Source organism: Gymnogyps californianus, chromosome 4, assembly GCF_018139145.2.
Source record: "Gymnogyps californianus isolate 813 chromosome 4, ASM1813914v2, whole genome shotgun sequence".
In the NCBI taxonomy this organism is placed as follows: domain Eukaryota; kingdom Metazoa; phylum Chordata; class Aves; order Accipitriformes; family Cathartidae; genus Gymnogyps; species Gymnogyps californianus.
Genome location: NC_059474.1, coordinates 11749011 through 11763629, shown reverse-complemented (window position 1 = coordinate 11763629; position 14619 = coordinate 11749011). Strand labels below are relative to the sequence as shown.

At 46.3% G+C, this 14619-nt stretch overlaps 1 protein-coding gene across 1 annotated transcript in view; it reads left to right on the top strand.

The window, feature by feature from the left end:
• The first annotated feature begins 1689 nt into the window (after nucleotides 1–1689).
• Nucleotides 1690–14619, top strand: part of CPZ (carboxypeptidase Z) — a 36690-nt gene continuing 23760 nt past the window's right edge. The window contains exons 1-2 of the mRNA XM_050896590.1: nucleotides 1690–2022; nucleotides 14267–14290. Of these exons, the coding sequence (XP_050752547.1) occupies nucleotides 1935–2022; nucleotides 14267–14290 (112 nt within the window). The 5' untranslated portion in view covers nucleotides 1690–1934. The remainder of the gene's footprint in view (nucleotides 2023–14266; nucleotides 14291–14619) is intronic.

The window sequence follows — 14619 nt, the reverse complement described above, 5'->3', positions numbered from 1 at the left end:
GAGCTCACCTCAAAAAGCATTGGGATGTATGGGAAAGATGTCACTCCATACTCTTAAGGGCTGCAGAAAATTACAATAAAGACATCAGCATTTCCAAGGACTGGGGGTCAGCTTCTGTTTGTAGGGATAACCTGTGCAGCCTTTTTTGCTGTAAGGAATTTAGCCACATCAATTAGGTTGGATCTGGGCAGCCTCATTCTTTCCCTTTAACATGAAATGCATGGCCCAGGTACACAGCAAGCCTTGGGCTCAGGCGCACCCTTGGCTGTACCGGAGCACATCGGCTAGGAATGTGGCAGATTGGTATTCAGAGCAGCAAACCGCAGGCTACCAGGGAGCTGGGCAGAAGGTGAAGTACTCCTGCCCTTGGAGACCACGCTTTCAGAGCTGTGTTGGTACTATCTTTTTTCTCAAGAGTCCAGACATGCTGTGTGATCAGGGTAGAAAAAAGGCAGCTAAATAGTATTCTTGTCCTTAGAAGTTTGTTCTTTGAACCCTGATGGGCTTTGGTGCTGTTTACTCCCAGGGCAGACTCTGCAGTCTCCGGATCTAGTAGGAAATCCTGGAGGCAAGAAAAGCCACCCTCCCTTGCAGAGCCTGGCAGCAGAGGACATACTTTACTGCTGAGCTTCCCAATCCATCTAGCAGTGCAACCTCTTCCAAATATGATGAGACGTCAATTGCTTTTCGAGATGCATACAGCTTTCTCCTGGCCTGTCAGCCTCTTCAGTGTGTTTCCCTATAGGGGGGTTTATTTGATTACATTATCATATAGCACCGTAACTCCCTACTGATCTCTCTGATAGTGATCAGCAGGAGCCAGTGTGCTCCAACTGCAAGGACAGATTCTCTGCTCTCATGTGTAAGCAGATATCTGTCCTCAAAGGAACATGCACCGCCTGGAAAGATAGGATGCTTTGGTCTGTTTTGGTCTAGATTTTTGAAGAAAAATTCCTTTTCCTGTGATACAGGATATTTTTTGATGTGTAGGTAAGAAATGAGGAGGTCACATTCTACCTAAGGCAAGCTTCTCCACCGTACCTGTTGCATAGGGATAAAAACATACAATGCATATTTCTTGGAAAAAAAACAAAAACAAACAAACAAAAAAGAAAGAACAATCAATTTAAGATAAACTTAATATAGATTCACCATCCAATTAAAGCCTGTGTTGTTGTTCTGGGATCTTATCTACAATTTTGTGAAGTTATTTTTTTTAAGAATAGACAGAAAAGACTGGTATTCCTCCAAGTTTGCTTCTGTAAACTGAATCTTAAGTAAAATGCCCAGGAGGAGCATGCAGAGGGGGCTCCTGGTGGCTATTTTGTGGGTTCCCATTCTCGCTGTGCTGGAGGGTATGCAGTTTAGAGTCCCTTTGCTGTCAAGTTGTGTCTTAAAATTGCAGTTAAGTGCGTTACGAAATACCATTCTTTGGGAGGAAAGTTGCTTTCAATTGCTTGCTTTTCTCTGTCTCTTTTCCCCCTGCTCTCTCCAGGCAGTCGCTCTCGGCTTCAGCGAGACACGCTTTAACGAAGCTCCCATGTCCCTTAGGAAAACTGCTGCATGAAGACCAAAGGCATCGGATCCGTGGCTGAGGAGCAGGCAGGCGCATCCTTGCAGGGACCCCTCTTTGCTCAAACTGTTTATGAAATTGTAAACCAGGCTGCAAGAGGGAGACAGTCAGGAGGCAGAGGGGAGGGGGAGCTCATTCCTCCTCCCTCTCTGTCTCAAAGCCGTTGGCTTTCCAAGCTCAAATGCTAGCTGAAATCTGACGCCTGGACTGCATATACTGTGAGACGTGGGCATGCCCTTGCAGTGCACTGATTTCCTCTGCAGCTTGGAGAGCCAGAGCTGCGCTGAGGCTCCGAGCAAAGAGCCGCTCTATCAGGCAGCGAGTGCCACATCACTGTGCTGCCTGCGCAAGGGGCTCCAGCATGGTCCTGAGGCTCCTGCTCCTCCTCGGCGGGCTGCTTAGGGCCACCGAGCCGGCGCCCCGCTGTGAAACCGGCCAGGAGACCCTAGGTAAGGCTAACCACCCCAAAAGTCCCCCTCCTTCTCTCCTTCCTTCTCCTGGACATGAGCAAAGGGCTCCAGCTTCGAGGTGAGGGAGGCAGGAGCTGTCACTCTCTCCTAGAGACAAGGGGATCGGCTCTTTGGAAATCTGCAGACAGTTGTAAAACTGGGGTGGTGCGTGGGAAGCATGGATGGGAAGGCAGGAGGTGATGTGGCTCTGCAACAGAAAAACAAGTCTGTGACGTAAGGGAACGTAGTATTTTCCCATCACTGTCTTTTAAGGCCATGTGTAGATGTGTCTTTCTGTCAATTTATGGAGTTCCCAATCAGTAGGATCCCCCTCGCTGTCGTGGGGAATGCAGAGGATTTGCCCCATCTCTGGCCTTGCCTTCTAGGAATGTGGTAGTCAGACTGCAAGAAGATGAACTTTCAACCTTTTGTGTGCTTTTCTGCTTAAGAAAAAATCTTCTCCTTACATTTAGCTTTAGGCCAGTTACTTCAAGTCCAAACTATGAGAAGATTTATTAGGATCTGACAGCTGTAGGGTGTGTTTTAGCTTGCTATAAGCAATATGGAATTTGTATGAGTTGATTGGCTGGAAAAGCAGCTTTACCCATTAGAATAAAGGTTAGATAGGAGCATGCTGCTAAATGAATTGAAAGCTTTTGGTTCAGTAACCAGTTGACTAATAAAAAATATTAACAGTACCTTTTTAAAATACATAGTGTTTTTCATCCAGTGGCTTAATTCAAATTTCATTCATGTGGGGACAGTGGAGAGTTGAATTCCAGTGTAGTGACAAGGTCTATTCCAGGAAAACTATTTTTAGAGGGTTCAAGCTTAAAATGATTCAGAAGAATATTTATTTTATGGGAATACAGGAAGGGATAAGCTAACCTGAAACTGACCTTAATGTTACCAAAGGAAATTCAGCTATATTTCAGTGCTTAAATATAAGCTGTAGATTGTCACTGGCATTGAACTGCTACACAATGCAGTCCATGTGCCGTGTACTGCATATAATTTGAGAGTGCTGTTCCCACGAACATCAAAGTGAGGTCTACCGCAGCCTAAAGGGATTTTATTTTTAGATAAAGCTGCACAAAGAGAAGTGTTGTAGACTATTTACAGCCAATTACAGGAAGAGGCTGTGTGGTTTGCAGCATGCCCTTTCTCTGTGAGGTATGATTCTGCTCCAGTTCCAGCTGATCAAAGTTTTGCCATAGGGTATTAATCCTAGCAACCACAAATGTATGGATCATTGAGGGGTAACTCTGCTGTGGCAGAATGTTTTGTGTGTGTTGGCAACTGTGCTGTCTTTAGGGGAGGGCTTGAGGAAAGGCAGGCGATGGAAATACACCTTGCGTGTGGTGGGGTTGAGCTGCTGAATATGGCCCTAAAGGGATGGCCAGCGGTAGGGAAAGTGAGCTGTCAATGTCACTACGTGGTGTGCAACGTAAGGAAGAGGCACACTTCACACTGGAGGGATGTTGGACCAGGGAATGAAGTAGCAGCTTGGACATTGACAGACCTGCCAGATTTCTAAAGGGGAGATAATGTCCTGTCGGGCCACATGAAAAGAAAGGGGACTGCGGTGCTGCACATGTTCACAAATAGACCTTGCAGGGGTCTCCTCTCAACATCCAGGGCAGTAGGTTATGCCTTCAGCTGTAGCAGTGGGAGTTTCTCCCCTGTTTTGGGATCCCTTGTGCAGATACTGGTGGATCTCAGTGGCCAGACCTGCGGTGCCCCGCAGGAAGAGGCCAGCCTGGAGGTGCTCATGCAGGAGAGAAGGGCAGCGGGAACCAGCACCACTGTCTGACTCCCAGCAAGACTGGAGCTGGTTTCTGCAGGCTGCCTGGCCTTCTTGGTGATATTTGCTCTGCTGTGATTCAGTTTGCTTTTTTAAATAAGAAAGCAAAATGAAACACGGTTTACAATACCAAGATCCTTGCAAAATGCTTTGTGCTCTTCTGTTTAGAAAAATAGCAAAATGATTACTGTCATCAAGCCCCACAATATGGCACAGGCATCACACACTGTGTGGGGAGCTTTTTGAGTAGCAATTGGGAACCGTTGCACTGAGAGAGGGCAGATCGCTTCTCCCGAACTGTGTCCTGTATCCCTGGGGAGCCAGTAAGCCACTGTCTCCCGCAGTGATAAAATGCTACATTGCCCCATTGTGAGGCAGCACTTCCAGACCCTGATGAGTTTTACTGACCTCTTAGCCTCTAGTTTGGGTGAGGAAAGTACGGCTTAACATGTTTCCCCTGAAAGGCGGCCAGCCTTTGGTGGAGGGAGCTAATAGCACAGGTTCCTGTTTTATCTGAGTTGTGCATGTCTCTGCTGCTGACTGATGTATTCCAGTGGTAATGAGTTAAATGCAACCCTTTACCATCACTGACAACAAAAATAAAAACAAAGTAGAAGGAGGTTGAAGTCCCATGCCTTGAAATACTAAAAGCGGGTGACTTTCCTTGCAACTGGGGCCAGCTCTACCATTGAGATGCTACCAGGGGTCAGGCTAAGGCTGCAAAATAACAGCGATAAAACCTTTCCTGATCACTCATCTTCAGAGAGCGCTTCACTGGGGACTTCTGGGGCAGAGGTACGCCAGTGCTCAAGTGGGTGTGCGAACCCCCAGGGCTTACAGGGTGAGCGGGGAGGCAACAGCCGAGCGCTTGCACCGGCCCGGGTACCGCTCCCGGCGGGGCCGGACGGCAGCGGGCGCTGGGCGCTGCAGCGCTGCCTCCGCCACCGGCTCGGGGCCCCGCCGCCGTCTGTGGTGCCACCGTGTGGGCTCCTCAGCTTGTACAGACGGCTTCTGGGGAGACACCGGAGCTGGACTGGATTTAACCGCAAAAGGGATGCCTGAGCCTTTTGCCACCCCCGGCTCCCTGTCCGAGCATTTGAAAGGTGTTTCGGGTACGTGGCATAGCCTGTCAGATGTCACCGCTGAGGACCGGAGCTGTTTGACCTGAAGCTGTGGAGGTGGGAGAGCAGCTGGAGCGCTGCTCCCGGGGTAGCCCTGGCTGGCACACTTGTCACCTGTGGGCCTCCTCCTCTCCCAAGCACCTTGGTGTTTCCCATCGTCCTGGCTCGCTCTGCTCCTGAACCAGACCTTGCCCCATCCTGAGGGTCTCTGAATTTAACCTCCGGAGATGGGAGTGGGGAGGTATAAGGAAGAGACCTGGGGAGGGAAAAACCACCAGGGTGGGAGGCAGGGGACAGGTACTGTGTTTCTTCTGGAGCCCAGAACAGATTTTGTGGCACTGGCTCCTCTCTAAGTTATGGCATTGCATAAGACTGATTGTCTTCTGGAAGGTCAGACTGACAGAAAAATTGGCTTCACATATAGATGCTGTACCTTCCCCTCTGCTTTTCTGCTGTTCCTGTATCCATGTGTGCCATGGTTTTTGCTAAGTGAAAGGAAAAAAGAGAAAAGCCTTTTCTTTCCGTGCGCCTCACGCTGGCCCCAGCTTCATGGGACCTGAGCATATTAGTTCACCTGCTGTGGACATTTCTAATGCTTGTTTCCTGGCGCAACCCATGTCTGTGTGCACACACACAGGCAGAGCCTCTCCAGCTACTGCTGCTCTCATGCATGTGACTGCACTGGGTGACCTGGCAGTGGTCTGGGGTCTGCTCCTCTTCCTCAGGGCCGGTGGTGCTGGCTGGGTCCCTCTTCCTGCTGTGGCTGGCACGGGCAGGTGCAGACGTGGAGCGTGGCCACAGTACTGTGCCGCCATGTGTGGGAAAGCCCAAGCTGTAGGAATGTCGCCTGCTGCACCCGAGATGGATGTGTCCAAGTCTTGTCAAAACTAAAAAATGCAGAACTAGCGTCTACATCATGCACACTCACGAGGTCAGAAATTCCAGCTCTCGTAAACCCAGTTGTCATCACTGAGTCATGTGAGCTGCTCTGGATTCCCGCCACTGACTCTAGTATTTCTACACAATTATTATTCTAGCAACACTGATCTTCTGCTACATTTAACATGGGAAATGGGATCAAAACCAGCCACTTACGTGGGGAAAGTAAGTTTATCTTGAAAATATAATACACAGGTATATTCTTTTACTGCTGAAATAGTTTATGCATGATTTTAATCTAAAGGCAAAGTTTTCTTCAGAATACTTGTTCAGATATTTTTAAAGTGCGGGTGTGTAAATACATAGAAGTCAAAACTTGAACAAAAACCCCATTGCCCTAAGGCACAGCTAGGCTTTTAGCAAGACTTAGTAACACTAATGGTTGATCCTCTTCAACATTTCTAGACGTTGCCTTTTCTTTCACACAGCCAATTAGTGGCTGGTTGGGGGTGCTGGCTGGCTGATAGCTAACATGGTCCCCTTTGGGCTGCCCAGGAAATGAGAGCCATCCCCTCCTCAAGGCTGGACCAAATGTTGGATGTCACAGGTGCCATTGTTTGGGGGGTGAGGGGGCTGAGCATGGAGGTACCATGCAGAAGTCACCTATCATGTCGTGAACATGGTGTTTGAGGCTGGTGGACTACATCCTGGTCTCTTTGCTGGCCTTTTATGACCCAGGGTTTTTATGACTGCTGAATCTTGTTTGGACAGTCACCCTCCCAACTGGACAAAGCTGTCACAGATCAATGGAGTTTAAGGACTTAGTGTCGCTCTGCCCATTGCAGAAATAAAACTGAAATTTCAATCCCTTTGTTTATCTTGTTGTAACTCCATTGATTTAACTGGCACTATTTCAGTTTTACAGGGTTATAACAGGACACCCTTATCTAGGAGACAATATGAGATTAAGGCATGGATTTAAGCCAAGGCTGTTGAATTAACTGTCAATCTTTTGTAACATAAAAATACCACATTTCGCTAAAACTCAACTACCTACGGAAGAACCAGTTGTGATGTTAATTACAATAGTTCCTATACATCTAAACTAATGAAAAGACAGAGTTATGCTAGGGGGCTGCATAGACTGTGTTTAAAGAGGATGGAATGATGTTTTGGCAAATGTTTTGGAAGGGCTGTAGCACCAAAGATAAAAACCTCAGTTTTTCGGATATGATCCTCTGTCCCGTGGCATTCAACAGAGTTGAACTTACTCAAAGGTAAGCTTCTGAGTCTGTGATAAGCTGTTGGCCAAAGCACTTAGAGAGTACTGCATCCTTAGACAGTGGGAACTGAGCTATAGAGAGTATATGGTCACAAAGTAAAGCTATGGAGGCATCACAGCTCCAGATTACCAGCCTAATAAGTGTTTTCACCCTTCCCCAGTCACCCTGACAAAAATTTGATCCTTCAGATGATAGTTGTAGAGATTTCCTGACCTATCCCACCTTCTCACCCCAGCTGTTGTTTTAACACCAGCATCCCCGAGATCTGAGCTGATTTCTCCTTTCTTCACTGACCAGACACTGAGAGATGGTATCTATATGTCTCCAGATCATCTTGGTGCACAGCGAATGTATGTTCAGCAGAAGCCCAGCCACACACGCAGCCCAGCAAGTCCTCAGCCAATTTGGCAACTGCTGGGCCGTTTTGTTGTCATTGTCTTTGTTGCATTCTGTTTTCCCAATTGGTAGTTTTTCCCTCACAACTTGGAAAAGATCTCAGCTGAGGCCAAAAAAGGGCATTTAGTGATTTTTGTTTTGGGAATTATGCTTCTGTTCAGGATTTTTAGCTGGGAGGACTCCCTGGAGCAGTACTTACTGGCCAGAGACACAGCTGGGGTGACACCAGGGATCCTGTCTCTAGAGGCACCGAGACAGGCGGTGGGGACATACAGGCAGACAGAAACACTCTTTGTGAGTTCTTTTAGGCTCCTACAACTGCAGCCCTGTTTGAGTTACATCTGGACAATTAGAAACAAGGGAGAATTACCAGCCACCACTGAGGCTGGCTTTGAGCCGTTGCCGAGTGGCAGGTCTTGGTGTGCATCTGCACAGATTTTGACCTGTGGTCTGCAGGTTGCGTGAACTCCCATCACCCATGGGAAAGCTTCAGCATCTTCTCGCAGGCCCTAGACCAGTCCTGTGAGAAGCAGTCCTGGAAGAGCCGACTGCGGTGTCATCACTGTGGGAACACCTTCAGTAATTCAATAAAAATGGGTGTTTAACTGAATGCCAGGCAGCAGGTGGGTTAAAAAGAAGGGTGATTAATACCGAACACTGGCTTATGTCTTCCTGCTGTGATCTTGCTCTGCAAAGTGAAGGCAGATTAGGCATTAATCTCTTTCAGGTGCTTTCAGGCTTCTTCATGTGAGGGAGCAGGGCTAAAACAGGGCTTGTCTCACTGCCTGCACATTGGGCTTCTGCATACTGCTTCTGCTGGTTTGCAAACACATCACTTCCCTGGGGCAGTTACAGTAATTGCTGGAGTGGAAGATTAGTAACAGGAATTCAGTCCTCTACTCACAAAAGCTTTGATGTATCCAGAAAAGGAGTTAACCACGTGGGCTGCTTTTTGCAATCACTCCTCTCTCCTCCAGTTTTCCTGGAATTCCTTTTCTGTGGCTGGGGATCTTCTCCACTTCTGCCTCTGCATGTATGCCTTAGATACGTAGCTACGTTCTCTCCTGGGCTTTCTGCTTGACCATTTTCCCCTAGCCAAGCTACTCAGCTGCCTCATTCCTCTGCCACTAGTCCCCTTACTTCTCCACTCCTCCTGCACCCTTCTCCTGGCAATTCTGATCCCTTACAGTATTCTGTAATGGATCTTGTCCTGCTCCTGTCCTTGTGCTGTAGCCGGGAGCTGGCTCTGGGGGGTAGGCTGTGCTTTGCCTTTTGCAGGTGCTGTTGCAATGTTTTGCAAAATGGTACAGCCCAGCAGTGTTTGCATATTACCACTGATATTAAGTTTTGTCTCTTTAGTGTTACAAGGCAGATTATTGTTGCAAAGACTGACCTGATGAACTGTGTAGAACTGCAAGGAGAGTAATACTAGTATGATCACAAAACTGAAATGCTTTGTTTGGAAAAGCAGAGGTTTTGACTATAAACAGACTAAAATGAATACATATGTCTTCCAGTTTAAAACAGTATTGTAAGAAACCCAGAAAGCTGGTAGGGGGTGTGCTGGTCTCTACAAGATAAATTATCTGATCTTGTTCTATCTGTCAGTCATAACAATGCAATTGTGTAAGCCTCACCGAATGATTTAGATATTTTGCATTTAAGACTGGCCCTTGGGCTTATTCCACATCCTCAAGCACACAAGTCTCCTGTTGGCTTTGCTCTTGAAAAGGCAAGTGGCCAAGCCATGGCACTGGAAGTAGCTGTTGAGCTCTATTGTCTGGGTTAGGGTTAATCATAGCAGCTTGCTTCTTTCAGTGCTGAATCATCAGGGGGAAAAAATGTAAGCTTGGCAGTAAAATACGTATGTGCTGCATTGTAGATTTTCAAGCTTGCCTCTGCAAATTAAAACCAGAAGTGTGTATTATAGAGAGGGCTCAGAAAGCTTGAAATGGCTTTTCTCCTCTTCAATAAGTTATTTTACCCATAATCTTAAATAGAAGCTGTGCTACTGAAGGGACTTTTGTAGCTCTGGTGGAATAGCTAGAGTACAAAAATAAACATAAAAAATTGAAAAGGCTGTTCTGGGTCAGGAAGAAAAAGGTCTCTCTGTACCAACCTGTCTGCAGATGGGACTATGAAAGGAGGTGGCACTGTCTTCCTCTGAGCCCGGGGAAGCATCTGCTCAAAAAATGGAAAAGCTTTAGGCTCTTTCAAGCACATAAGAAGCAGCAACGGAAGCTTGCCAAGTTAATCTGGAGACCTGAGGAACTCTCTGTGTATCATTGCCTGTCATTCCTCTTATGAAAAAGAGGAAGGGAGTGGCTGAACTCTTCTGGCATTGCCAGAGCTTTGACAAAATGAGCTGTAACGGGTGGGGATGGGGATTTGCTGGTCATTTCTGTGTGCAGAGACCCAGACCCGCGGGTGCAGCGCTCCAGGAGCAGAGCGTGCAGCTGCAGCTCAGGAGCTGGCCTCGGAGAGTTTCCTGCCGCCTGCTCTCCAGGCAGGCAAGCTCTGGCCCAGCTATGGGCATCCACACTTATTTATATAAGTACACATACTGGAGAATTATCTTTGGCCCTTGCAGAGCCGCACCCTCCAAAACATATGCAAGCATTGGCATTAGGAAACATAGGAAAAGTCCAAACACCACATCAGCACACATACACATTTAAGACTTGCTATAAAACAAGATCTGGTATAAACCAGACCTTTTCTCTCTTGCTTTTATGTATATTAACTCCTGATAACCTGAAAGCTCAAGCTGTTTCACTCCTAGGTGTTTACAAGACAGAGCTGTGGCTGATGTATGGATCACATGGCAGCTTGCACGGGGCTGTGATGGGGAAAGGTGTTACAGTTTGGGCAGAGCTGGCCTCTGAGATGGCAGAAGAAGCAGCATAGATATCTCTGGCAGAGAGAGACAGAGAGAAAACAGCACGGCATGCTGCAAAAATGTGAGGCTTAGGTCTAAGTTTAGGCTTAGATCTAGGTTTAGGACCCAGAAGGAAGGAGTAAGTTTTGCTGACTCAATGGGTGAGTCTTGGTAGCTCTGAGTTTGTGAGGGACGTCCTGGGCCAAAAGTAGTGGAAAAGCTTTATCCCGTGTTGAAGAATCACCTCTGCTTATCACATACTGAGATGAACAACTTCAGTTGCCATGTGAAAGGTTTATATGGATTTGGGTTCCTCATCTAAAAAATAAATCTATCTTCTTCAGTCAGTGTCTTTGTTAATGAGTAATAGCCATGTTGCTTAATAGATTGCCTCTCTGTATAAGTATGGTAAAAATAACAAAGTGTAGAAGCCAGGTAGCAGACAATCTGAAACCAGAGTTGTCTTTACCTCTCCTGTCCTAACATCTGCCCTGGCTCACAAAATGATCCAGTCCTCTTGTGAACCCAGCTACAGCATATGACTTAGCGAAATTTCGCATGTCTCTTCCATCAGCTATCCATTGCTTCCTGACACCTCTCCTTCTGGCCAGCTGAGCAGAAAGAGGCATCTGCTAAACGCAACAAGACTGCTGCTGCTGCTCGGAGAGCCAGAGCAGGGGGAAGTAGCAGCACCATGCCCAGACCCTGCCTGCTGCATTTTTCCTTTGGTTTCCTCTGCTTGTTACAGCATGTTGCCAGAATCCCTTTTTGCTCCAGCTGAATAAGCAGAATACTGAGACACCATTGAGAATAGGTTGGTGCCACGTATCAAACTGACTGATGGCTATAGCACTCCTGCACAGTAATAGCGGTCTGGGAGATTGTGTGTGCCTCAGTTTCGTTATTTGATCAGTGCATGTCAGAGAGACAAACAAAAAGGACATTTGTAGCTTGGTCACAGAGCCAGCGGAGGGGAAATGCCTCCTACCTTTGAGGAAACATGAGCAGTTGTAGAAAGACCATTCATACTCCCCAAATGAACCCATGAAGAACTGCGCTCCGCACACATGACCCTCTAGTCTAAAATAATAGCTACAATACAGTAATTTTCTGCTGAGGAGAAAAAAAGAAGTGTCAAATATTTCTTAGCCACTCTTCAAGGTAATGAAGGGGTTTCATTGCTAATGACCCTGGTAATAACCAGAGATAGTGTCACTCTGCTCATTGGGACATGGCTGAACTCAAGCCAGTCCCATCCATACCAAGTTTTCCCCTCCGTATGGAACATTTGGCTGGCTCCAGACTTGTGTCCAAGGCCTCATAAGTTGTTGTGGGAGTGATGTCATTAGGATATAAGACTATCCAGATTCAGGGAGGTAGTGACATCCAGTTTTATCAGCAGGGTTAATTGCTGGAGCTCTTACTAACAAGAGATCACTCCTTTCTCTTTGCCAGCTAGCATTGTACAAAATGCTATTCCTTGATTATCCCCAGATGTAAAACTATATGCAGTATCTGGCTGCAATGAAGCTTTTTTAGAAATGCATTGACCTTAATAACTAACTCACTGAGGGGATTGTGCCTAACTAAGGGAAACACTGAAATCCTACAACGGAAGGCACTATTGATGAACCAGGTATTATTTATTGCTATTAGCATAATGTACCAAGCCAGGAAAGGAGTTTGTACGGATATAATTTTATTCCAGCTTGCTGCTTACCAGAACTTGCTAGTGTTGGAGATGGGCTGTTTCTGCTGGTTCTGATCCCTCATTTATTTTATGAGGTAATGTGGATCAATGGCAATTCATAATATAGAACCAGACTAATTTCCAATTAAATGTCTCCCTCCAAGATAAAATTCCAGGGTTAATTTTGTCCTCGTTATAATGATTTTATTTTGGCTAAAGAATGATCAACTCATTGGCAACACATATGCAGATGATTACATTTAAACAAATATGCCGGGAGTAGAAGTTTAAACTTTCCTTAGTAGGAAAAAAAGAAAACATAATGAATTTGGTCTTGCAAGGACAAATGCCCAGTTCACTGAGCAAGAAGCTAGAGGCCTGTCCCCCCAGTGAGAGTTAGAAGAAATAGCAACATAGCTAGATCCCCAATACATCACAAGGAAAGCAGACCTGTTGGTGTTTAAAAAGCTTGCACATTGTGGCTTAGCTCCTATGAGGCACTGGTGAAAACAGCTCCAATACCTTGGCAGCAATATTTTTCTTTAGTTGCCAATATCAGAGAAGGGCAATATAGAATCATTGGCTACAGGAGAAAAAGAGGCCTCTCCTGGGTCATCAAACCACGTTCCTTCAAAATCAAGAAAGCTTCATTTATTTGACCTAGTACATAGAAAGCTAAGGGGATCTCATTGCTCTCTGCCAACACACGATGAAGGCATACACTGGGGAGCACAGAGAGCTATTTAAGCTAAAGGACAATGCTGGCACAACAACACATGGATATAAACTGGCCACGAATACTTTTATGCAGGAAATTAAAAGGCAATTTCTAGCCATTAGAGGAGTGAGCTTTTGGAAAAGCTTTCCCGTGAGAGTAGTTGGGGAGGGAAATAATTATTTTTAAGATGTTATTAAAAGGGTTATAAAATGCAGTTGCTAGAGATAGGATGAAATAGGATGGGGAAGAAATACGTCCCCTCATATCCACCAAAGGCTTAATTGCTTTACAGGAAAGGTATACATAGCATTATGTGGGACCAATAGATTTGTTAGGGGAAGATCCATAAGGCATCTTGGTATGTACAGAAGGACTCACATGGACTTTTAGACTAAATCAGGTTACTAAAGACCTACATTTTCATTAGTGAAATTTCCTAGGCACTTAACTTACAGTTTTTAAGCATGCCTAGAAATATTGTCAAGTTGTCAGGGCTGGACAGCTCAACGTCTTTTTCAAGCATAGGCCTGATTTCTTACGCAACCACACTTCAGATATATCGTCAAGTCCTCCCTTTTTAAAGTGGATCAAAGACTGACTGGTCAGTGTGCTCGTCTGGCCATACCCTGCGCCTGATCCTTGCAGTCTGTCCTGTCCTCTTACTAAACTCCATTTCCGACTCTTTGCCTGGGTAAGGGTCTCTTTTTGTGTGTGAATGGAGGTGTGTGGGGCTCCACATGCCAGCAACTGGTGTGAGACCATGGGTCAGAGGGGCTTGTGTGTCTGGGGTGCAGCAGCTGGAGGGACCTGAGTTCATGTGCCTTGTGTGTCTATGTCAGTATGTGCAATTGCTAGCAAACACCAAGCTGGATTAGCAGTGGACAGGACAAAAGATTTGGGAGCTGGGTATTTGAGCGGCTGGGATCCTGGGCTGGATACTGAAGAGACAGGAGGATCTCAGAGTTGGCTACTGGAGGAACCAGGAGGGCCAAGCCAGCTATTGGGAAGACCACTTGTCTGGGGCTTGGCTACCAGTGAGACCCTAGGTCTGGGCCAGCTAGCAGAGAGACCAGCATGTATGTCAGCGCATGAGGCAACTGGGAGATCAGTGGATCCAGGGGTCATCTACTGGGTAAACTGAGCCTAGCTACTGGGGTTCCAGTGTGTCTAAGCTGAGCTACTGGAGGGATCCACCTGCACTTCTTTTCCATCCATGGTCTTTCATCCTGATTAGCCAGAAAGGGGAACAGGATGACACCTTTGGTGCTGGTTGTGTTTGCCTGTACTGTGTTTTGTCTTTGTGTATGTATGTAATATGTGCCTGTTGAGAATACGTGCTTGTCCCTGGTGTGGCTGGACCTCAGGACATAGAGCTGCAGCACCCTCTGCTACCAGACTGGACAATTCCTAACATGAGGGAGGTACCACAGATACCTGCCCCATAATGCTGTTGTTTTTTCTCTCTTTATTTGCAGGTCAATGCCAAACTGTACAGAAAGGTATGATGTGACTTTACTCACTGTCCTTGGAGAATCTCGAAACCTTAAGTATTTCTTCATTATTTCCTGACAAGTTTTCTAATATTGGTGCTATATTAGGTCTTGTTCCTAGAGAGATAATCTCTTTCGCACGAGGTAGGATTTTGCTGCTTTGACAATGACATTTGTTACCAGCCAGAGACATTAGCAAGAGGAGAAGGCTCAAATGTAGGCCCATTACTCTAAGAGCCAGTAACTTTATGAAGAGACATCTATTACTCCCTTTTCACCTCTGAGTGGGTTGAAGGTATTACCAACATTTATCCTTCCTAAGACCTCTTAACCTGATT